This window comes from Elephas maximus, chromosome 19 (genome assembly GCF_024166365.1).
Source record: "Elephas maximus indicus isolate mEleMax1 chromosome 19, mEleMax1 primary haplotype, whole genome shotgun sequence".
NCBI classification, from domain to species: Eukaryota; Metazoa; Chordata; class Mammalia; order Proboscidea; family Elephantidae; genus Elephas; species Elephas maximus.
In genome coordinates, this window is record NC_064837.1 from 51,926,228 (window position 1) to 51,948,961 (window position 22,734).

Here is a 22,734-nt window from a genome sequence, read left to right on the forward strand (position 1 = left end):
CCTTTTCAGGGGGCTTTGGAAGCTGGGATGAAGCCTCTACTTGGGTAGGAAAAGGTCCAGTCTCTGTAGTGGGTTGTGAAGATAGAGTAAGCTCCAGATTCAGAGGTTTAATTGTGATATTGGGCAATGTTGGATGCTGAGCTTGATTCTGAACTGTAGGTGAAACTGTCACCTCCTGATGCCCTGTGTGTTGAGTTACAACTTCTGTAGGTGGCAGCTCTGAAGTCTCAGTCGGGGTCTCCTGTATGTTTGAAGGAGGTTGAAGTTCCTCAGGTTGCTCTGGAGGTTTAGCTGAGGCTTTCTGCTGTCTTAAGGAACTTGGATTCTCGAGCGGCAACTCCACGCTCTGTTGAGACTTCCTGCCTGCTGGACTGGAGAAGGTCCAACGTCCGTAGGAGACACTGAAGGCTAAGCTGAGGCCTCCTGCAGGGCTGGATATGGTTCAGACTCCTTGGTAGACTCTGGAGGCTGAGCTGGGGACTCCTGCAGCACTGGAGGTGGTTCAACCTCCTCCGTGGACTCTGGAGATTGCGATGAGACCAATTGCTGGTCTGGAGAAGGTACACACTCCGTGGGATGCTCTGGAGTTTGAGTTGGGGCCACCAGCTGGCTCGGAGCAAGTTCGACCTCAACAAGGGGCTCTGGTTATTGAGTTGTGGCCCCCTACTAGTCTGGAGAAGGTTGAACTCTGTAGTAGCCTCTGTAGTCATGACAAGCTCCAGATAGAGCGATTTAACTGTGGTTTTGGCCAACGTTGGATGCTGAGTTTTGCCTTGACCTGGATGTGAAACCGTCACCTCAGGGTGCCCTGCTGGTTGAGATACAATCTCTGCAGGGAACTCTGGAGGTGGAGCTAGGCCCTCATGCAGGACTGGAGAAGGTTCAATCTCCTCAGGGAGCGCTGGAGATAGTGGTCGGTCTTCCTGCTGGGTTGGAGAAGGCTCATCCTCTTTAACGGGGTCTGGGAGCTGTGTTGGGCCATCCAGTTGAACGCGTGAATGTTCAAACTCCGCAAAGAACTCTGGAGGCTGAGCTATGTCCTCTGGTGTGCTGGACAAGCTTTCATCCTTCTTACTGGGCTCTGTGGGCTGTGGTGGTTTCTCCTGCTCCACTGGAGAAGGTTGAGATTTGTCAGGAGGATCTCGAAGTTGAATTGGGTCCTCTTGCTGAACTGAAGAAGGGTGAGCCTCCTTAGATGGATCTGGAGGCTGAGCTAGGATTTGCTCCTCGGTGGAAAAGGGTCCAACGTCCTCAGGGGACTCTGAAGGCTGAACTGGGTCATCCCACTGTGTTGGAGAATGCTCAACCATAGGTTTAACGGATAATTTCTCTCTTAGGCAGGACTGAATGGTGAGCTTGAGGATGACCTGGAGGATGAATTGTCAGTCCATCATGCAATGAAGGTAGGGTTAAAACCTCATTTGGGAACTCTGGAGGCTGCACTGGGACCTGTACTTGGACTGGAGAAAGTTCAACCTCCTCAGTGCAATTTGGAGGCTTAGTGGAGTACTCCTGCTGGGTGGGAGAAGGTTTGACATCCTTACGTTTCACCTTCTCAGGAGTCTCTGGAGGCTGAGCTGGGACCTCATGCTGGGCTGGACATGACTGAACCTCCTTAGTGTGTCCTGGAGTTAGGGTAAGCTGCAGATCAACAGGTTTAACGGTAACACTGGGCAAGTTTGAAAGATAAGCTTGATTCTGACCTGGTGGTGGAGCTTCATGATTTGCGGTAGTTTGAGTTATAACCTCCGTAGGAGGCTCGAGAGGTTTAGCCAGGGCCCCCTGCTGGACTGGTTAAGGTTCCACGTGTTCAGGGAGCCGTGCAGGCTGATGTGTGTCCCCCTGCTGTACTGGAGAAGGTCCAGGTTCCTCAGTGGACTTTCTAGCTGGAGCAGGAGCCTCCTCATGCGTTGAAGAAGGTTTAAGTTCCTTGGAGGGCCTTGAAGGCTCAGCTGGAATATGCTGCTGATTTAGAAAAGGTGCCGTACCCTCAGAGGGCTCAGGAGGTTGAGCCTGGGCTTCATGGGGTATTGGAGTTTTAACCTCCTGGGGAAGTTTTGGAGGTTGTGCTGGGGTTTCCTGCTGGACTGGAGAAGGTTTGACCCCCTCAGGGGGGCTCTGGAGGCTGAGCTGGAGCCTCCTGCAGGCCTGCAGAAGGTTCAACCTCATGGGAAGGCTTTGGAAGCTAAGCTGGAGCTTCCTGCTGAGCTGGATGTTTAACCTCATCAAGAGGCCTTGGTGGTTGTACTGGAGCTTCCTCCTGCTCAACTGGAGAAGGTTGAACCTCCTCAGTGGGCTCTGGAGGCTGAACCTGGGCCTCCTGTTGGGCTGGAGAAGGTTTCACCTTGTGGGGAGGCTTTGGTGGCTGGGCTGTCCCTTCCTGTTGGACTGGAGAAGGTTCACCGTCCTCAGGGAGCTCTGGAACTTGAGCTGGGGTCTCCTGTTGGGTTGGAGCTTTAACCTCTCGGTGAGGTTGTGGAGGCCGTGCTGGGCCTTCCTGCTGCACGGGAGAAGGTTCACCCTCCTCAGGGAGCTCTGGAGGTGGAGCTGGGGCCTCCTGTCCTGTTGGAGGTTTAATTTCTTCGGGGGGCCTCGGAGGCTCAGCTGGAAATTCCTGCTGGTTTGGAGAAGGTTCAATACCCTCAGAGGGCTTTGCAGGCTGTGTTGGAAGTTCCTGTTGCACTGGAGAAGGTTCGACCTCCTCAGGGAGCTCTAGAGGTGGAACTGGGACCTCCTGCTCAGTTGGAGGTTTGACCTCTTGAGGAGGCTTGGGAGGCTGTGATGGGGCTTCCTCCTCAGGGACCTCTGGAAGTGGAGCTGGACTGGAGAAGGTTCAACCTCCTCAGGACGCTCTGGAGGTGGACCTGGGAAATGCTGTTGGACTGGAGGAGGTTCAACTTACTCAGAGGGTTGTAGAGGCTGAGCTGGTGCTTCCTGCTGGACTGGATAAGGTTTGATCTCCTCAGAGGGCTTTGGAGGCTGCACCTGGGATTCCTCCAGGAGTGGAGAAGGTTTATGTGCCTCAGACTGCTTTGGAGGCTGAACTGGGAATTCCTGCTGGATTGAAGAAGGTTCAACCTCCTAAGAGGGCTTCGGAGGCCGAGCTGGAGCCCCCTGTGGCAATGGAGAGGGTTCAACCTCCTCAGAGGGCTTTGGAGGCTGTGCTGGGATTTTCTGCTGGAGTTGAGAAGATTCAGCCGCCTCAGAGGGCTTTGGAGGCTGTGCTGGGATTTTCTGCTGGAGTTGAGAAGATTCAACCGCCTCAGAGGGCTTTGGAGGCTGTGCTGGGGCTTCCTGATGGGTTGGAGAAAGTTCAACCTCCTGAGAGGGTTTTGGAGGCAGAGCTGGAGCCTCCTGCTGGACTGGAGAAGATTCAGCCTCCTCAGAGGGCTCTGGAGGATGAGCTGGAGCGTCTTGCGGGACTGGACAATCTTCCACCTCCTCAGAGGGCTCTGGAGGCTGTGCTGGGCCTTCTTCCTGCCTGGAGAAGCTTCAACCTCCTCAGAGGGTTTTGGAGGCTGAGCTGGGACTTCCCCCCGGACTGGACAACATTTAACTTTCTCTGGAGGATTTGGAGGCTGAGATGGGGTTTCCTGCAGGCCTGGAGAAGGTTCATCCTCATCAGAGGGCTTTGCAGGCTGAGCTGGAGCCTCCTGCTGGGCTGGCGAATGTTCAACCTCCTTTGGGGGCTCTGGAGTCTGAAACGGGACTCCTTGCTTTTGGGAGAAAGTTTCCACCTGTGTAAGAGACTCTGGACGCTGAGACGGAGTCTCCTGCTGGACCAGAGAAGATTCTACCACCTTAGTGGGTTCTGGTGTAAGAGCTGGGGCCTCCTCCTGGGATCGAGGTTTCACTTGGGTAGGTGGCTCGGGAGACTGAGCCGGAGCCTCCTGCTGGACTGGAGAAGGTTCAAACTCCTTGGGGGGCTCTGGACTCTGAAATGGGATCTCGTGCTGCTCTGGGGAAGTTTCCACCTGTGTAGTAGACTCTAGAGGCTGAGGTGGAGTCTCCTGCAGGACTAGAGAAGATTCTACCACCTCGGGGCATGCAGGACACTGAGCTGGTGCCTCCTGCTGGGCTGAATAAGGTTCTGGCCCTCAGAAGCCTCTGGAAGCTGACTGGGGATTCCTGTTGGACTGAAGAAGGTTCAGCCTTTTCAGGGGGCTTTGGAAGCTGGGATGAAGCCTCTACTTGGGTAGGAAAAGGTCCAGTCTCTGTAGTGGGTTGTGAAGATAGAGTAAGCTCCAGATTCAGAGGTTTAATTGTGATATTGGGCAATGTTGGATGCTGAGCTTGATTCTGAACTGTAGGTGAAACTGTCACCTCCTGATGCCCTGTGTGTTGAGTTACAACTTCTGTAGGTGGCTCTGAAGTCTCAGTCGGGGTCTCCTGTATGTTTGAAGGAGGTTGAAGTTCCTCAGGTTGCTCTGGAGGTTTAGCTGAGGCTTTCTGCTGTCTTAAGGAACTTGGATTCTCGAGTGGCAACTCCAGGCTCTGTTGAGACTTCCTGCCTGCTGGACTGGAGAAGGTCCAACGTCCGTAGGAGACACTGAAGGCTAAGCTGAGGCCTCCTGCAGGGCTGGATATGGTTCAGACTCCTCGGTAGACTCTGGAGGCTGAGCTGGGGACTCCTGCAGCACTGGAGGTGGTTCAACCTCCTCCGTGGACTCTGGAGATTGCGATGAGACCAATTGCTGGTCTGGAGAAGGTACACACTCTGTGGGATGCTCTGGAGTTTGAGTTGGGGCCACCAGCTGGCTCGGAGCAAGTTCGACCTCAACAAGGGGCTCTGGTTATTGAGTTGTGGCCCCCTACTAGTCTGGAGAAGGTTGAACTCTGTAGTAGCCTCTGTAGTCATGACAAGCTCCAGATAGAGCGATTTAACTGTGGCTTTGGCCAACGTTGGATGCTGAGTTTTGCCTTGACCTGGATGTGAAACCGTCACCTCAGGGTGCCCTGCTGGTTGAGATACAATCTCTGCAGGGAACTCTGGAGGTGGAGCTAGGCCCTCATGCAGGACTGGAGAAGGTTCAATCTCCTCAGGGAGCGCTGGAGATAGTGGTCGGTCTTCCTGCTGGGTTGGAGAAGGCTCATCCTCTTTAACGGGGTCTGGGAGCTGTGTTGGGCCATCCAGTTGAACGCGTGAATGTTCAAACTCCGCAAGGAACTCTGGAGGCTGAGCTAAGTCCTCTGGTGTGCTGGACAAGCTTCATCCTTCTTACTGGGCTCTGTGGGCTGCGGTGGTTTCTCCTGCTCCACTGGAGAAGGTTGAGATTTGTCAGGAGGATCTCGAAGTTGAATTGGGTCCTCTTGCTGAACTGAAAAAGGGTGAGCCTCCTTAGATGGATCTGGAGGCTGAGCTAGGATTTGCTCCTCGGTGGAAAAGGGTCCAACGTCCTCAGGGGACTCTGAAGGCTGAACTGGGTCATCCCACTGTGTTGGAGAATGCTCAACCATAGGTTTAACGGATAATTTCTCTCTTAGGCAGGACTGAATGGTGAGCTTGAGGATGACCTGGAGGATGAATTGTCAGTCCATCATGCAATGAAGGTAGGGTTAAAACCTCATTTGGGAACTCTGGAGGCTGCACTGGGACCTGTACTTGGACTGGAGAAAGTTCAACCTCCTCAGTGCAATTTGGAGGCTTAGTGGAGTACTCCTGCTGGGTGGGAGAAGGTTTGACATCCTTACGTTTCACCTTCTCAGGAGTCTCTGGAGGCTGAGCTGGGACCTCATGCTGGGCTGGACATGACTGAACCTCCTTAGTGTGTCCTGGAGTTAGGGTAAGCTGCAGATCAACAGGTTTAACGGTAACACTGGGCAAGTTTGAAAGATAAGCTTGATTCTGACCTGGTGGTGGAGCTTCATGATTTGCGGTAGTTTGAGTTATAACCTCTGTAGGAGGCTCGAGAGGTTTAGCCAGGGCCCCCTGCTGGACTGGTTAAGGTTCCACGTGTTCAGGGAGCCGTGCAGGCTGATGTGTGTCCCCCTGCTGTACTGGAGAAGGTCCAGGTTCCTCAGTGGACTTTCTAGCTGGAGCAGGAGCCTCCTCATGCGTTGAAGAAGGTTTAAGTTCCTTGGAGGGCCTTGAAGGCTCAGCTGGAATATGCTGCTGATTTAGAAAAGGTGCCGTACCCTCAGAGGGCTCAGGAGGTTGAGCCTGGGCTTCATGGGGTATTGGAGTTTTAACCTCCTGGGGAAGTTTTGGAGGTTGTGCTGGGGTTTCCTGCTGGACTGGAGAAGGTTTGACCCCCTCAGGGGGGCTCTGGAGGCTGAGCTGGAGCCTCCTGCAGGCCTGCAGAAGGTTCAACCTCATGGGAAGGCTTTGGAAGCTAAGCTGGAGCTTCCTGCTGAGCTGGATGTTTAACCTCATCAAGAGGCCTTGGTGGTTGTACTGGAGCTTCCTCCTGCTCAACTGGAGAAGGTTGAACCTCCTCAGTGGGCTCTGGAGGCTGAACCTGGGCCTCCTGTTGGGCTGGAGAAGGTTTCACCTTGTGGGGAGGCTTTGGTGGCTGGGCTGTCCCTTCCTGTTGGACTGGAGAAGGTTCACCGTCCTCAGGGAGCTCTGGAACTTGAGCTGGGGTCTCCTGTTGGGTTGGAGCTTTAACCTCTCGGTGAGGTTGTGGAGGCCGTGCTGGGCCTTCCTGCTGCACGGGAGAAGGTTCACCCTCCTCAGGGAGCTCTGGAGGTGGAGCTGGGGCCTCCTGTCCTGTTGGAGGTTTAATTTCTTCGGGGGGCCTCGGAGGCTCAGCTGGAAATCCCTGCTGGTTTGGAGAAGGTTCAATACCCTCAGAGGGCTTTGCAGGCTGTGTTGGAAGTTCCTGTTGCACTGGAGAAGGTTCGACCTCCTCAGGGAGCTCTAGAGGTGGAACTGGGACCTCCTGCTCAGTTGGAGGTTTGACCTCTTGAGGAGGCTTGGGAGGCTGTGATGGGGCTTCCTCCTCAGGGACCTCTGGAAGTGGAGCTGGACTGGAGAAGGTTCAACCTCCTCAGGACGCTCTGGAGGTGGACCTGGGAAATGCTGTTGGACTGGAGGAGGTTCAACTTACTCAGAGGGTTGTAGAGGCTGAGCTGGTGCTTCCTGCTGGACTGGATAAGGTTTGATCTCCTCAGAGGGCTTTGGAGGCTGCACCTGGGATTCCTCCAGGAGTGGAGAAGGTTTATGTGCCTCAGACTGCTTTGGAGGCTGAACTGGGAATTCCTGCTGGATTGAAGAAGGTTCAACCTCCTAAGAGGGCTTCGGAGGCCGAGCTGGAGCCTCCTGTGGCAATGGAGAGGGTTCAACCTCCTCAGAGGGCTTTGGAGGCTGTGCTGGGATTTTCTGCTGGAGTTGAGAAGATTCAGCCGCCTCAGAGGGCTTTGGAGGCTGTGCTGGGATTTTCTGCTGGAGTTGAGAAGATTCAACCGCCTCAGAGGGCTTTGGAGGCTGTGCTGGGGCTTCCTGATGGGTTGGAGAAAGTTCAACCTCCTGAGAGGGTTTTGGAGGCAGAGCTGGAGCCTCCTGCTGCACTGGAGAAGATTCAGCCTCCTCAGAGGGCTCTGGAGGATGAGCTGGAGCGTCTTGCGGGACTGGACAATCTTCCACCTCCTCAGAGGGCTCTGGAGGCTGTGCTGGGCCTTCTTCCTGCCTGGAGAAGCTTCAACCTCCTCAGAGGGTTTTGGAGGCTGAGCTGGGACTTCCCCCCGGACTGGACAACATTTAACTTTCTCTGGAGGATTTGGAGGCTGAGATGGGGTTTCCTGCAGGCCTGGAGAAGGTTCATCCTCATCAGAGGGCTTTGCAGGCTGAGCTGGAGCCTCCTGCTGGGCTGGCGAATGTTCAACCTCCTTTGGGGGCTCTGGAGTCTGAAACGGGACTCCTTGCTTTTGGGGGAAAGTTTCCACCTGTGTAAGAGACTCTGGACGCTGAGACGGAGTCTCCTGCTGGACCAGAGAAGATTCTACCACCTTAGTGGGTTCTGGTGTAAGAGCTGGGGCCTCCTCCTGGGATCGAGGTTTCACTTGGGTACGTAGCTCGGGAGAATGAGCCGGAGCCTCCTGCTGGACTGGAGAAGGTTCAAACTCCTTGGGGGGCTCTGGACTCTGAAATGGGATCTCGTGCTGCTCTGGGGAAGTTTCCACCTGTGTAGTAGACTCTAGAGGCTGAGGTGGAGTCTCCTGCAGGACTAGAGAAGATTCTACCACCTCGGGGCATGCAGGACACTGAGCTGGTGCCTCCTGCTGGGCTGAATAAGGTTCTGTCCCCTCAGAAGCCTCTGGAAGCTGACTGGGAATTCCTGTTGGACTGAAGAAGGTTCAGCCTTTTCAGGGGGCTTTGGAAGCTGGGATGAAGCCTCTACTTGGGTAGGAAAAGGTCCAGTCTCTGTAGTGGGTTGTGAAGATAGAGTAAGCTCCAGATTCAGAGGTTTAATTGTGATATTGGGCAATGTTGGATGCTGAGCTTGATTCTGAACTGTAGGTGAAACTGTCACCTCCTGATGCCCTGTGTGTTGAGTTACAACTTCTGTAGGTGGCAGCTCTGAAGTCTCAGTCGGGGTCTCCTGTATGTTTGAAGGAGGTTGAAGTTCCTCAGGTTGCTCTGGAGGTTTAGCTGAGGCTTTCTGCTGTCTTAAGGAACTTGGATTCTCGAGCGGCAACTCCACGCTCTGTTGAGACTTCCTGCCTGCTGGACTGGAGAAGGTCCAACGTCCGTAGGAGACACTGAAGGCTAAGCTGAGGCCTCCTGCAGGGCTGGATATGGTTCAGACTCCTCGGTAGACTCTGGAGGCTGAGCTGGGGACTCCTGCAGCACTGGAGGTGGTTCAACCTCCTCCGTGGACTCTGGAGATTGCGATGAGACCAATTGCTGGTCTGGAGAAGGTACACACTCCGTGGGATGCTCTGGAGTTTGAGTTGGGGCCACCAGCTGGCTCGGAGCAAGTTCGACCTCAACAAGGGGCTCTGGTTATTGAGTTGTGGCCCCCTACTAGTCTGGAGAAGGTTGAACTCTGTAGTAGCCTCTGTAGTCATGACAAGCTCCAGATAGAGCGATTTAACTGTGGTTTTGGCCAACGTTGGATGCTGAGTTTTGCCTTGACCTGGATGTGAAACCGTCACCTCAGGGTGCCCTGCTGGTTGAGATACAATCTCTGCAGGGAACTCTGGAGGTGGAGCTAGGCCCTCATGCAGGACTGGAGAAGGTTCAATCTCCTCAGGGAGCGCTGGAGATAGTGGTCGGTCTTCCTGCTGGGTTGGAGAAGGCTCATCCTCTTTAACGGGGTCTGGGAGCTGTGTTGGGCCATCCAGTTGAACGCGTGAATGTTCAAACTCCGCAAAGAACTCTGGAGGCTGAGCTATGTCCTCTGGTGTGCTGGACAAGCTTTCATCCTTCTTACTGGGCTCTGTGGGCTGTGGTGGTTTCTCCTGCTCCACTGGAGAAGGTTGCGATTTGTCAGGAGGATCTCGAAGTTGAATTGGGTCCTCTTGCTGAACTGAAGAAGGGTGAGCCTCCTTAGATGGATCTGGAGGCTGAGCTAGGATTTGCTCCTCGGTGGAAAAGGGTCCAACGTCCTCAGGGGACTCTGAAGGCTGAACTGGGTCATCCCACTGTGTTGGAGAATGCTCAACCATAGGTTTAACGGATAATTTCTCTCTTAGGCAGGACTGAATGGTGAGCTTGAGGATGACCTGGAGGATGAATTGTCAGTCCATCATGCAATGAAGGTAGGGTTAAAACCTCATTTGGGAACTCTGGAGGCTGCACTGGGACCTGTACTTGGACTGGAGAAAGTTCAACCTCCTCAGTGCAATTTGGAGGCTTAGTGGAGTACTCCTGCTGGGTGGGAGAAGGTTTGACATCCTTACGTTTCACCTTCTCAGGAGTCTCTGGAGGCTGAGCTGGGACCTCATGCTGGGCTGGACATGACTGAACCTCCTTAGTGTGTCCTGGAGTTAGGGTAAGCTGCAGATCAACAGGTTTAACGGTAACACTGGGCAAGTTTGAAAGATAAGCTTGATTCTGACCTGGTGGTGGAGCTTCATGATTTGCGGTAGTTTGAGTTATAACCTCCGTAGGAGGCTCGAGAGGTTTAGCCAGGGCCCCCTGCTGGACTGGTTAAGGTTCCACGTGTTCAGGGAGCCGTGCAGGCTGATGTGTGTCCCCCTGCTGTACTGGAGAAGGTCCAGGTTCCTCAGTGGACTTTCTAGCTGGAGCAGGAGCCTCCTCATGCGTTGAAGAAGGTTTAAGTTCCTTGGAGGGCCTTGAAGGCTCAGCTGGAACCTGCTGCTGATTTAGAAAAGGTGCAGTACCCTCAGAGGGCTCAGGAGGTTGAGCCTGGGCTTCATGGGGTATTGGAGTTTTAACCTCCTGGGGAAGTTTTGGAGGTTGTGCTGGGGTTTCCTGCTGGACTGGAGAAGGTTTGACCCCCTCAGGGGGGCTCTGGAGGCTGAGCTGGAGCCTCCTGCAGGCCTGCAGAAGGTTCAACCTCATGGGAAGGCTTTGGAAGCTAAGCTGGAGCTTCCTGCTGAGCTGGATGTTTAACCTCATCAAGAGGCCTTGGTGGTTGTACTGGAGCTTCCTCCTGCTCAACTGGAGAAGGTTGAACCTCCTCAGTGGGCTCTGGAGGCTGAACCTGGGCCTCCTGTTGGGCTGGAGAAGGTTTCACCTTGTGGGGAGGCTTTGGTGGCTGGGCTGTCCCTTCCTGTTGGACTGGAGAAGGTTCACCGTCCTCAGGGAGCTCTGGAACTTGAGCTGGGGTCTCCTGTTGGGTTGGAGCTTTAACCTCTCGGTGAGGTTGTGGAGGCCGTGCTGGGCCTTCCTGCTGCACGGGAGAAGGTTCACCCTCCTCAGGGAGCTCTGGAGGTGGAGCTGGGGCCTCCTGTCCTGTTGGAGGTTTAATTTCTTCGGGGGGCCTCGGAGGCTCAGCTGGAAATTCCTGCTGGTTTGGAGAAGGTTCAATACCCTCAGAGGGCTTTGCAGGCTGTGTTGGAAGTTCCTGTTGCACTGGAGAAGGTTCGACCTCCTCAGGGAGCTCTAGAGGTGGAACTGGGACCTCCTGCTCAGTTGGAGGTTTGACCTCTTGAGGAGGCTTGGGAGGCTGTGATGGGGCTTCCTCCTCAGGGACCTCTGGAAGTGGAGCTGGACTGGAGAAGGTTCAACCTCCTCAGGACGCTCTGGAGGTGGACCTGGGAAATGCTGTTGGACTGGAGGAGGTTCAACTTACTGAGAGGGTTGTAGAGGCTGAGCTGGTGCTTCCTGCTGGACTGGATAAGGTTTGATCTCCTCAGAGGGCTTTGGAGGCTGCACCTGGGATTCCTCCAGGAGTGGAGAAGGTTTATGTGCCTCAGACTGCTTTGGAGGCTGAACTGGAAATTCCTGCTGGATTGAAGAAGGTTCAACCTCCTAAGAGGGCTTCGGAGGCCGAGCTGGAGCCTCCTGTGGCAATGGAGAGGGTTCAACCTCCTCAGAGGGCTTTGGAGGCTGTGCTGGGATTTTCTGCTGGAGTTAAGAAGATTCAACCGACTCAGAGGGCTTTGGAGGCTGTGCTGGGATTTTCTGCTGGAGTTGAGAAGATTCAGCCGCCTCAGAGGGCTTTGGAGGCTGTGCTGGGATTTTCTGCTGGAGTTGAGAAGATTCAACCACCTCAGAGGGCTTTGGAGGCTGTGCTGGGGCTTCCTGATGGGTTGGAGAAAGTTCAACCTCCTGAGAGGGTTTTGGAGGCAGAGCTGGAGCCTCCTGCTGGACTGGAGAAGATTCAGCCTCCTCAGAGGGCTCTGGAGGATGAGCTGGAGCGTCTTGCGGGACTGGACAATCTTCCACCTCCTCAGAGGGCTCTGGAGGCTGTGCTGGGCCTTCTTCCTGCCTGGAGAAGCTTCAACCTCCTCAGAGGGTTTTGGAGGCTGAGCTGGGACTTCCCCCCGGACTGGACAACATTTAACTTTCTCTGGAGGATTTGGAGGCTGAGATGGGGTTTCCTGCAGGCCTGGAGAAGGTTCATCCTCATCAGAGGGCTTTGCAGGCTGAGCTGGAGCCTCCTGCTGGGCTGGCGAATGTTCAACCTCCTTTGGGGGCTCTGGAGTCTGAAACGGGACTCCTTGCTTTTGGGGGAAAGTTTCCACCTGTGTAAGAGACTCTGGACGCTGAGACGGAGTCTCCTGCTGGACCAGAGAAGATTCTACCACCTTAGTGGGTTCTGGTGTAAGAGCTGGGGCCTCCTCCTGGGATGGAGGTTTCACTTGGGTAGGTGGCTCGGGAGACTGAGCCGGAGCCTCCTGCTGGACTGGAGAAGGTTCAAACTCCTTGGGGGGCTCTGGACTCTGAAATGGGATCTCGTGCTGCTCTGGGGAAGTTTCCACCTGTGTAGTAGACTCTAGAGGCTGAGGTGGAGTCTCCTGCAGGACTAGAGAAGATTCTACCACCTCGGGGCATGCAGGACACTGAGCTGGTGCCTCCTGCTGGGCTGAATAAGGTTCTGTCCCCTCAGAAGCCTCTGGAAGCTGACTGGGAATTCCTGTCGGACTGAAGAAGGTTCAGCCTTTTCAGGGGGCTTTGGAAGCTGGGATGAAGCCTCTACTTGGGTAGGAAAAGGTCCAGTCTCTGTAGTGGGTTGTGAAGATAGAGTAAGCTCCAGATTCAGAGGTTTAATTGTGATATTGGGCAATGTTGGATGCTGAGCTTGATTCTGAACTGTAGGTGAAACTGTCACCTCCTGATGCCCTGTGTGTTGAGTTACAACTTCTGTAGGTGGCGGCTCTGAAGTCTCAGTTGGGGTCTCCTGTATGTTTGAAGGAGGTTGAAGTTCCTCAGGTTGCTCTGGAGGTTTAGCTGAGGCTTTCTGCTGTCTTAAGGAACTTGGATTCTCGAGCGGCAACTCCAGGCTCTGTTGAGACTTCCTGCCTGCTGGACTGGAGAAGGTCCAACGTCCGTAGGAGACACTGAAGGCTAAGCTGAGGCCTCCTGCAGGGCTGGATATGGTTCAGACTCCTCGGTAGACTCTGGAGGCTGAGCTGGGGACTCCTGCAGCACTGGAGGTGGTTCAACCTCCTCCGTGGACTCTGGAGATTGCGATGAGACCAATTGCTGGTCTGGAGAAGGTACACACTCCGTGGGATGCTCTGGAGTTTGAGTTGGGGCCACCAGCTGGCTCGGAGCAAGTTCGACCTCAACAAGGGGCTCTGGTTATTGAGTTGTGGCCCCCTACTAGTCTGGAGAAGGTTGAACTCTGTAGTAGCCTCTGTAGTCATGACAAGCTCCAGATAGAGCGATTTAACTGTGGTTTTGGCCAACGTTGGATGCTGAGTTTTGCCTTGACCTGGATGTGAAACCGTCACCTCAGGGTGCCCTGCTGGTTGAGATACAATCTCTGCAGGGAACTCTGGAGGTGGAGCTAGGCCCTCATGCAGGACTGGAGAAGGTTCAATCTCCTCAGGGAGCGCTGGAGATAGTGGTCGGTCTTCCTGCTGGGTTGGAGAAGGCTCATCCTCTTTAACGGGGTCTGGGAGCTGTGTTGGGCCATCCAGTTGAACGCGTGAATGTTCAAACTCCGCAAAGAACTCTGGAGGCTGAGCTAAGTCCTCTGGTGTGCTGGACAAGCTTTCATCCTTCTTACTGGGCTCTGTGGGCTGTGGTGGTTTCTCCTGCTCCACTGGAGAAGGTTGAGATTTGTCAGGAGGATCTCGAAGTTGAATTGGGTCCTCTTGCTGAACTGAAGAAGGGTGAGCCTCCTTAGATGGATCTGGAGGCTGAGCTAGGATTTGCTCCTCGGTGGAAAAGGGTCCAACGTCCTCAGGGGACTCTGAAGGCTGAATTGGGTCATCCCACTGTGTTGGAGAATGCTCAACCATAGGTTTAACGGATAATTTCTCTCTTAGGCAGGACTGAATGGTGAGCTTGAGGATGACCTGGAGGATGAATTGTCAGTCCATCATGCAATGAAGGTAGGGTTAAAACCTCATTTGGGAACTCTGGAGGCTGCACTGGGACCTGTACTTGGACTGGAGAAAGTTCAACCTCCTCAGTGCAATTTGGAGGCTTAGTGGAGTACTCCTGCTGGGTGGGAGAAGGTTTGACATCCTTACGTTTCACCTTCTCAGGAGTCTCTGGAGGCTGAGCTGGGACCTCATGCTGGGCTGGACATGACTGAACCTCCTTAGTGTGTCCTGGAGTTAGGGTAAGCTGCAGATCAACAGGTTTAACGGTAACACTGGGCAAGTTTGAAAGATAAGCTTGATTCTGACCTGGTGGTGGAGCTTCATGATTTGCGGTAGTTTGAGTTATAACCTCTGTAGGAGGCTCGAGAGGTTTAGCCAGGGCCCCCTGCTGGACTGGTTAAGGTTCCACGTGTTCAGGGAGCCGTGCAGGCTGATGTGTGTCCCCCTGCTGTACTGGAGAAGGTCCAGGTTCCTCAGTGGACTTTCTAGCTGGAGCAGGAGCCTCCTCATGCGTTGAAGAAGGTTTAAGTTCCTTGGAGGGCCTTGAAGGCTCAGCTGGAACCTGCTGCTGATTTAGAAAAGGTGCAGTACCCTCAGAGGGCTCAGGAGGTTGAGCCTGGGCTTCATGGGGTATTGGAGTTTTAACCTCCTGGGGAAGTTTTGGAGGTTGTGCTGGGGTTTCCTGCTGGACTGGAGAAGGTTTGACCCCCTCAGGGGGGCTCTGGAGGCTGAGCTGGAGCCTCCTGCAGGCCTGCAGAAGGTTCAACCTCATGGGAAGGCTTTGGAAGCTAAGCTGGAGCTTCCTGCTGAGCTGGATGTTTAACCTCATCAAGAGGCCTTGGTGGTTGTACTGGAGCTTCCTCCTGCTCAACTGGAGAAGGTTGAACCTCCTCAGTGGGCTCTGGAGGCTGAACCTGGGCCTCCTGTTGGGCTGGAGAAGGTTTCACCTTGTGGGGAGGCTTTGGTGGCTGGGCTGTCCCTTCCTGTTGGACTGGAGAAGGTTCACCGTCCTCAGGGAGCTCTGGAACTTGAGCTGGGGTCTCCTGTTGGGTTGGAGCTTTAACCTCTCGGTGAGGTTGTGGAGGCCGTGCTGGGCCTTCCTGCTGCACGGGAGAAGGTTCACCCTCCTCAGGGAGCTCTGGAGGTGGAGCTGGGGCCTCCTGTCCTGTTGGAGGTTTAATTTCTTCGGGGGGCCTCGGAGGCTCAGCTGGAAATTCCTGCTGGTTTGGAGAAGGTTCAATACCCTCAGAGGGCTTTGCAGGCTGTGTTGGAAGTTCCTGTTGCACTGGAGAAGGTTCGACCTCCTCAGGGAGCTCTAGAGGTGGAACTGGGACCTCCTGCTCAGTTGGAGGTTTGACCTCTTGAGGAGGCTTGGGAGGCTGTGATGGGGCTTCCTCCTCAGGGACCTCTGGAAGTGGAGCTGGACTGGAGAAGGTTCAACCTCCTCAGGACGCTCTGGAGGTGGACCTGGGAAATGCTGTTGGACTGGAGGAGGTTCAACTTACTCAGAGGGCTTTAGAGGCTGAGCTGGTGCTTCCTGCTGGACTGGATAAGGTTTGATCTCCTCAGAGGGCTTTGGAGGCTGCACCTGGGATTCCTCCAGGAGTGGAGAAGGTTTATGTGCCTCAGACTGCTTTGGAGGCTGAACTGGGAATTCCTGCTGGATTGAAGAAGGTTCAACCTCCTAAGAGGGCTTCGGAGGCCGAGCTGGAGCCTCCTGTGGCAATGGAGAGGGTTCAAACTCCTCAGAGGGCTTTGGAGGCTGTGCTGGGATTTTCTGCTAGAGTTGAGAAGATTCAACAACCTCAGAGGGCTTTGGAGGCTGTGCTGGGGCTTCCTGATGGGTTGGAGAAAGTTCAACCTCCTGAGAGAGTTTTGGAGGCAGAGCTGGAGCCTCCTGCTGGACTGGAGAAGATTCAGCCTCCTCAGAGGGCACTGGAGGATGAGCTGGAGCGTCTTGCGGGACTGGACAATCTTCCACCTCCTCAGAGGGCTCTGGAGGCTGTGCTGGGCCTTCCTCCTGCCTGGAGAAGCTTCAACCTCCTCAGAGGGTTTTGGAGGCTGAGCTGGGACTTCCCCCCGGACTGGACAACATTTAACTTTCTCCGGAGGATTTGGAGGCTGAGATGGGGTTTCCTGCAGGCCTGGAGAAGGTTCATCCTCATCAGAGGGCTTTGCAGGCTGAGCTGGAGCCTCCTGCTGGGCTGGCGAATGTTCAACCTCCTTTGGGGGCTCTGGAGTCTGAAACGGGACTCCTTGCTTTTGGGGGAAAGTTTCCACCTGTGTAAGAGACTCTGGACGCTGAGACGGAGTCTCCTGCTGGACCAGAGAAGATTCTACCTCCTTAGTGGGTTCTCGTGTAAGAGCTGGGGCCTCCTCCTGGGATGGAGGTTTAACTTGGGTAGGTGGCTCGGGAGACTGAGCCTGAGCCTCCTGCTGGACTGGAGAAGGTTCAAACTCCTTGGGGGGCTCTGGACTCTGAAATGGGATCTCGTGCTGCTCTGGGGAAGTTTCCACCTGTGTAGTAGACTCTAGAGGCTGAGGTGGAGTCTCCTCTAGGACCGGAGAAGATTCTACCACCTCAGGGCACTCAGGAGACTGGACTGGAGAAGGTTTGACCCCCTCAGGGGGGCTCTGGAGGCTGAGCTGGAGCCGTCTGCAGGCCTGCAGAAGGTTCAACCTCATGGGAAGGCTTTGGAAGCTAAGCTGGAGCTTCCTGCTGAGCTGGATGTTTAACCTCATCAAGAGGCCTTGGTGGTTGTACTGGAGCTTCCTCCTGCTCAACTGGAGAAGGTTGAACCTCCTCAGTGGGCTCTGAAGGCTGAACCTGGGCCTCCTGTCGGGCTGGAGAAGGTTTCACCTTGTGGGGAGGCTTTGGTGGCTGGGCTGTCCCTTCCTGTTGGACTGGAGAAGGTTCACCGTCCTCAGGGAGCTCTGGAACTTGAGCTGGGGTCTCCTGTTGGGTTGGAGCTTTAACCTCTCGGTGAGGTTGTGGAGGCCGTGCTGGGCCTTCCTGCTGCACGGGAGAAGGTTCACCCTCCTCAGGGAGCTCTGGAGGTGGAGCTGGGGCCTCCTGTCCTGTTGGAGGTTTAATTTCTTCGGGGGGCCTCGGAGGCTCAGCTGGAAATTCCTGCTGGTTTGGAGAAGGTTCAATACCCTCAGAGGGCTTTGCAGGCTGTGTTGGAAGTTCCTGTTGCACTGGAGAAGGTTCGACCTCCTCAGGGAGCTCTAGAGGTGGAACTGGGACCTCCTGCTCGGTTGGAGGTTTGACCTCTTGAGGAGGCTTAGGAGGCTGTGATGGGGCTTCCTCCTCAGGGAACTCTGGAAGTGGAGCTGGACTGGAGAAGGTTCAACCTCCTCAGGACGCTCTGGAGGTGGACCTGGGAAATGCTGTTGGACTGGAGGAGGTTCAACTTACTCAGAGGGCTTTAGAGGCTGAGCTGGTGCTTCCTGCTGGACTGGATAAGGTTTGATCTCCTCAGAGGGCTTTGGAGGCTGCACCTGGGATTCCTCCAGGAGTGGAGAAGGTTTATGTGCCTCAGACTGCTTTGGAGGCTGAACTGGGAATTCCTGCTGGATTGAAGAAGGTTCAACCTCCTAAGAGGGCTTCGGAGGCCGAGCTGGAGCCTCCTGTGGCAATGGAGAGGGTTCAACCTCCTCAGAGGGCTTTGGAGGCTGTGCTGGGATTTTCTGCTGGAGTTGAGAAGATTCAACCGCCTCAGAGGGCTTTGGAGGCTGTGCTGGGGCTTCCTGATGGGTTGGAGAAAGTTCAACCTCCTGAGAGGGTTTTGGAGGCCGAGCTGGAGCCTCCTGCTGGACTGGAGAAGATTCAGCCTCCTCAGAGGGCTCTGGAGGATGAGCTGGAGCGTCTTGCGGGACTGGACAATCTTCCACCTCCTCAGAGGGCTCTGGAGGCTGTGCTGGACCTTCTTCCTGCCTGGAGAAGCTTCAACCTCCTCAGAGGGTTTTGGAGGCTGAGCTGGGACTTCCCCCCGGACTGGACAACATTTAACTTTCTCCGGAGGATTTGGAGGCTGAGATGGGGTTTCCTGCAGGCCTGGAGAAGGTTCAACCTCATCAGAGGGCTTTGCAGGTTGAGCTGGAGCCTCCTGCTGGGCTGGCGAATGTTCAACCTCCTTTGGGGGCTCTGGAGTCTGAAACGGGACTCCTTGCTTTTGGGGGAACGTTTCCACGTGTTTAAGAGACTCTGGACCCTGAGATGGAGTCTCCTGCTGGACCAGAGAAGATTCTACCTCCTTAGTGGGTTCTGGTGTAAGAGCTGGGGCCTCCTGCTGGGATGGAGTTTTAGCCTGCGTATGTGGCTCGGGAGACTGAGCCGGAGCCTCCTGCTGGACTGGAGAAGGTTCAAACTCCTTGGGGGGCTCTGGACTCTGAAATGGGATCTCGTGCTGCTCTGGGGAAGTTTCCACCTGTGTAGTAGACTCTAGAGGCTGAGGTGGAGTCTCCTGCAGGACCGGAGGAGATTCTACCACCTCAGGGCGCTCAGGAGCCTGAGCTGGTGCCTCCTGCTGGGCTGAATAAGGTTCTGTCCCCTCAAAAGCCTCTGGAAGCTGACTGGGGATTCCTGTTGGACTGAAGAAGGTTCAGCCTTTTCAGGGGGCTTTGGAAGCTGGGATGAGGCCTCTACTTGGGTAGGAAAATGTCCAGTCTCTGTAGTGGGTTGTGAAGATATAGTAAGCTCCAGATCCAGAGGTTTAATTGTGATATTGGGCAATGTTTGATGCTGAGCTTCACCGTGAACTGTAGGTGAAACTGTCACCTGCTGATTCCCTATGTGTTGAGTTACAACTTCTGTAGGGGGCTCTGAAGTCTCAGCTGGGGTCTACTGTATATTTTTGTTTGAAGGAGGTTCAAATTCCTCAGGTTGCTCTGGAGGTTTAGCTGAGGCTTTCTGCTGTCTTAAGGAACTTGGATTCTTGAGGGACTACTCCAGGCTCTGTTGAGACTTCCTGCCTGCTGGACTGGAGAAGGTCCAACCTCTGTAGGAGACACTGGAGGCTGAGCTGGGGACTCCTGCAGCACTGGAGGTGGTTCAACCTTCTCCGTGGCCTCTGGAGATTGTGATGAGACCTCTTGCTGGTCTGGAGAAGGTACATACTCTGTACGATGCTCTGGAGTTTGAATTCGGGCCACCAGCTGGCTCGGAGAAGGTTCGACCTCAACAAGGGGCTCTGGATTTTGAGTTGTGGCCCCTTGCTGGTCTGGAGAAGATTCAACTCTGTAGTGGTCTCTGTAGTTACGGTAAGCTTTAGATAGAGAGATTTAACTGTAGCTTTGGCCAATGTTGGCTGCTGAGTTTGGCTTGACCTGGAGGTGAAACTGTCACCTCAGGATGCTCTGCTGGTTGAGTTACAACCTCTTTAGGGAACTCTGGAGGTGGAGCTAGGCCCTCATGCAGGACAGGAGACGGTTCAACCTCCTCAGGGAGTGCTGGATAGAGTGGTCGGTCTTCCTGCTGGGTTGGAGAAGGCTCATCCTCTTTAACGGGGTCTGGGAGCTGTGTTGGGCCATCGAGTTGAATGCGTGAATGTTCAACCTCCTCAAGGAATTCTGGAGGCTGAGCTAGGTCCTCCAGTGTGATGGACAAGTTTCATCCTTTGTATTGGGCTCTGTGGGCTGTGGTGGTTTCTCCTCCTTGACTGGAGAATGTTGAGATTCTTCAGGAGGATCTCGAAGTTGAATTGGGTCCTCTTGCTGAACTGAAGAAGGGTGAGCCTCCTTAGATGGATCTGGAGGCTGAGCTAGGATTTTCTCCTTGGTTGAAAAGGGTCCAACGACCTCAGGGGACTCTGAAGGCTGAATTGGGTCATCCCACTGTGTTGGAGAATGCTCAACCATAGGTTTAACGGATACTTTAGGCAGGACTGAATGGTGAGCTCGAGGATGACCTGGAGGTTGAATTGTCGGTCCATCATGCAATGAAGATGGGGTTAAAACCTCATCTGGGGACTCTGACACCTGAGCTGGGACCTCTAGTTGGACTGGAGAAATTTCAACCTCCTCAGTTGACTTTAGAGATTTAGTTGAGTACTCCTGCTGGGTTGGAGAAGGTTTGACATCCTTACGTTTCACCTTCTCAGGAGTCTCTGGAGGCTGAGCTGGGACCTCATGCTGGGCTGGACATGACTGAACCTCCTTAGTGTGTTCTGGAGTTAGGGCAAGCTGCAGATCAACAGGTTTAACAGTAACAGTGGGTAAGTTTGAAAGATAAGCTTGATTCTGACCTTGTGGTGGAACCTCAGGATTTGCGGTAGTTTGAGTTATAACCTCCGTAGGAGGCTCAAGAGGTTTAGCCAGGGCCTCCTGCTGGACTGGGTAATTTTCCATGTCTTCAGAGAGCTGTGGAGGCTGATGTGTGTCTCCCTGCTGTACTATAGAAGGTTCAGGGTTCTCAGTGGGGTTTGTAGCCAGAGCAGGAGCCTCCTCATGGGTTGAAGAATGTTTAGTTTCCTTGGAGGGCTTTGAAGGCTCAGCTGGAATCTGCTGCTGGTTTAGAAAAGGCGCAATACCCTCAGAGTTCTCAGGAGGTTGTGCCCGGGCTTCATGGCGTATTGGAGGTTTAACCTCCTGGGGAGGTTTTGGAGGTTGTGCTGGGGTTTCCTGCTGGAATGGAGAAGGTTTAACCCCCTTAGCAGGGCTCTGGAAGTAGAGCTGGAGACCCTGTTGGACTGGAGAAGGTTCAACTTCCTCATAGGTCTTCAGAGTGTGTGCTGGGCCTGCCTCCTGTACTGAAGAAGTTTCAGCTTCCTCAGAGGGCTTTGGAGGCTGAGATGGAGACTCATGCTGGCCTAGAGAAGGTTCATCCTGATGGGGAGTCTTTGAAAGCTGAGCTGGAGCTTTCTGCTGAACTGGAGAAGGTGTAACCTCATGGAGAGGCCTTGCTGGTTGTACTTGGGCTTCCTGTTCAATTGGAGAAGTTTGAAGCTCTCCTCAGTAGGCTCTGGAGCCTGAACCGTGGCATCCTGTTGTGTTGGAGAAGGTTTCACCTCCTGGGGAGGCTTTGATGGCTGTGCTCACACTTCCTGTTGGACTGGAGAAGGTTTGCCCCCCTGAGGGAGCTCTGGAAGTGGAACTGGGGTCTACTGTTGTGTTGGAGCTTTAACTTCTTGGTGAGGTTGTGGGGGCTGTGCTGGGCCTTCCTGCTGCACTGGAGAAGGTTCACCCTCCTCAGGGAGCTCTGGAGGTGGAGCTGGGGCCTCCTGTCCTGTTGGAGGTTTAATTTCTTCGGGGGGCCTCGGAGGCTCAGCTGGAAATTCCTGCTGGTTTGGAGAAGGTTCAATACCTTCAGAGGGCTTTGGAGGCTGTGCTGGAATTTCCTGCTGCATTGGAGAGGTTTCAACCTATTCAGGGAGCGGCAGAGGTGGAACTGTGGCCTTCTCCTAAGTTGGACGTTTGAGCTCTTGTGGAAGTTGGGGAGGGTGTGCTGGGGCTTCCCCCTGAGGGAGCTCTGGAAGCAGAGCTGGGGCCCCTTGCTGGACTGGGGAAGGCTCAACCTCCTCAGGGCACTTTGGATGTGGACCTGGAACCTTCTGGTGGACTGGAGAGGGTTCAACCTCCTCAGGGCGCTCTAGAGGTGGACCTGGGGAATGCTGCTGGACTGGAGAGGTTCAATTCCTCAGAGGGTTTTGGAGGTTGAGCTGGGGCTTCCTGCTGGACTGTAGAAGGTTCAACCTCCTCAGAGACCTTTGGGAGCTGAACTGGGCTTTCCTGCTGTTTTGGAGAAAGTTCAAGCTCCCGAGAGGGTTTTGGAGGCTTAGCTGGAGCCTCCTGCTGGACTGGAGAAGGTTCAGCCTCCTCAGAGGGCTTTAGAGCCTGAGCTGGGGCTCCCTCCTGGAGTGTAGAAGGTTCAGCTTCCTCAGAGGGCTTTGGAGGCTGAGCTGGAGTCTCCTGCTGGACTGGAGAAGGTTCAACCTCCTCAGAGGCCTTTGGAGGCTGAGCTGGGGCTTTCTGCTGCACTGAAGAAGCCTCAATCCCCTCTGGTTGCTGTGGTGGCAGACCTGGGGCCTCCTTCTGTATTGGAGGTTTAACCTCCTGCAGAGGTTTCAGAGACTGTGCTATGGCTTCCTGCTGCACTGGAGAAGGCTCAACCTACTGGGATGGTTCTGCAGGCAGAGATGGGGATGCCTGCTGAACTGGAGAAGTTCCATCTTCCTCTAGTGGGTTTGGAGGTAGTGCTGGAGCTTCCTGCTGGCCTGGGGAAGGTTCAACCTCATCAGGGGGCCCTGGAGTCTGAGTTGGGGTCTGCTGCTGGGTTGGAGAAGGTTTAACCTTCTGTGGAAGTATTGGAGACTGTGCTGGGACTTCCTGCTGGACTGAAGAAGATGCAACCTCCTCTGGGCTCTGTGGAGGCAGAGCTGGGCCTCCTGCTGGGTGGGAGAAGCTTCAACTTCTTTGGTAGCATTTCGAGGCTGCACTGGGTATTCCTCCTGGACTGGAGAGGGTTCAACCTCCTCGGAGGGCTTTGGAGGCTGAACTGGAGCCTCCTGCAGGGCAGGAGAAGCTTCAGCTTCCTCAGAGGGCTTTGGAGGCTCTGCTGGAGCTTCCTCGAGGTCTGCAGAATGTTCAACCTCCTCAGAGGGCTTTGGAGGCTCTGCTGGGGCTTCCTGCTGAATTAGACATGATTGAACCTCCTTAATAGGCTCTGGGGTTAGGGTAAGGGCCACATCTACTGGTTGAATTGTGATACTGGACAAGGTTGAATGATGAGTTTGATTCTGACCTGGAGGTTGAAGAATCACCTTGTGAAGCACTGAAGTCTGAGGTATAACTGCCTTAGGTGGCTTTAGAGACTGAATCTGGGCCTCC

The 22,734-nt window shown here is 54.5% G+C and overlaps 1 protein-coding gene across 1 annotated transcript; it reads left to right on the forward strand.

The window, feature by feature from the left end:
* The first annotated feature begins 2,991 nt into the window (after positions 1-2,991).
* Positions 2,992-21,542, forward strand: LOC126062133 (uncharacterized). Its single transcript, XM_049859251.1, has 2 exons — positions 2,992-3,610; positions 17,975-21,542. The coding sequence occupies exons 1-2, from the start codon at positions 3,123-3,125 to the stop codon at positions 18,354-18,356; spliced, it is 870 nt and encodes a 289-aa protein (XP_049715208.1). The 5' UTR covers positions 2,992-3,122; the 3' UTR covers positions 18,357-21,542.
* The last annotated feature ends 1,192 nt before the right edge of the window (positions 21,543-22,734 follow it).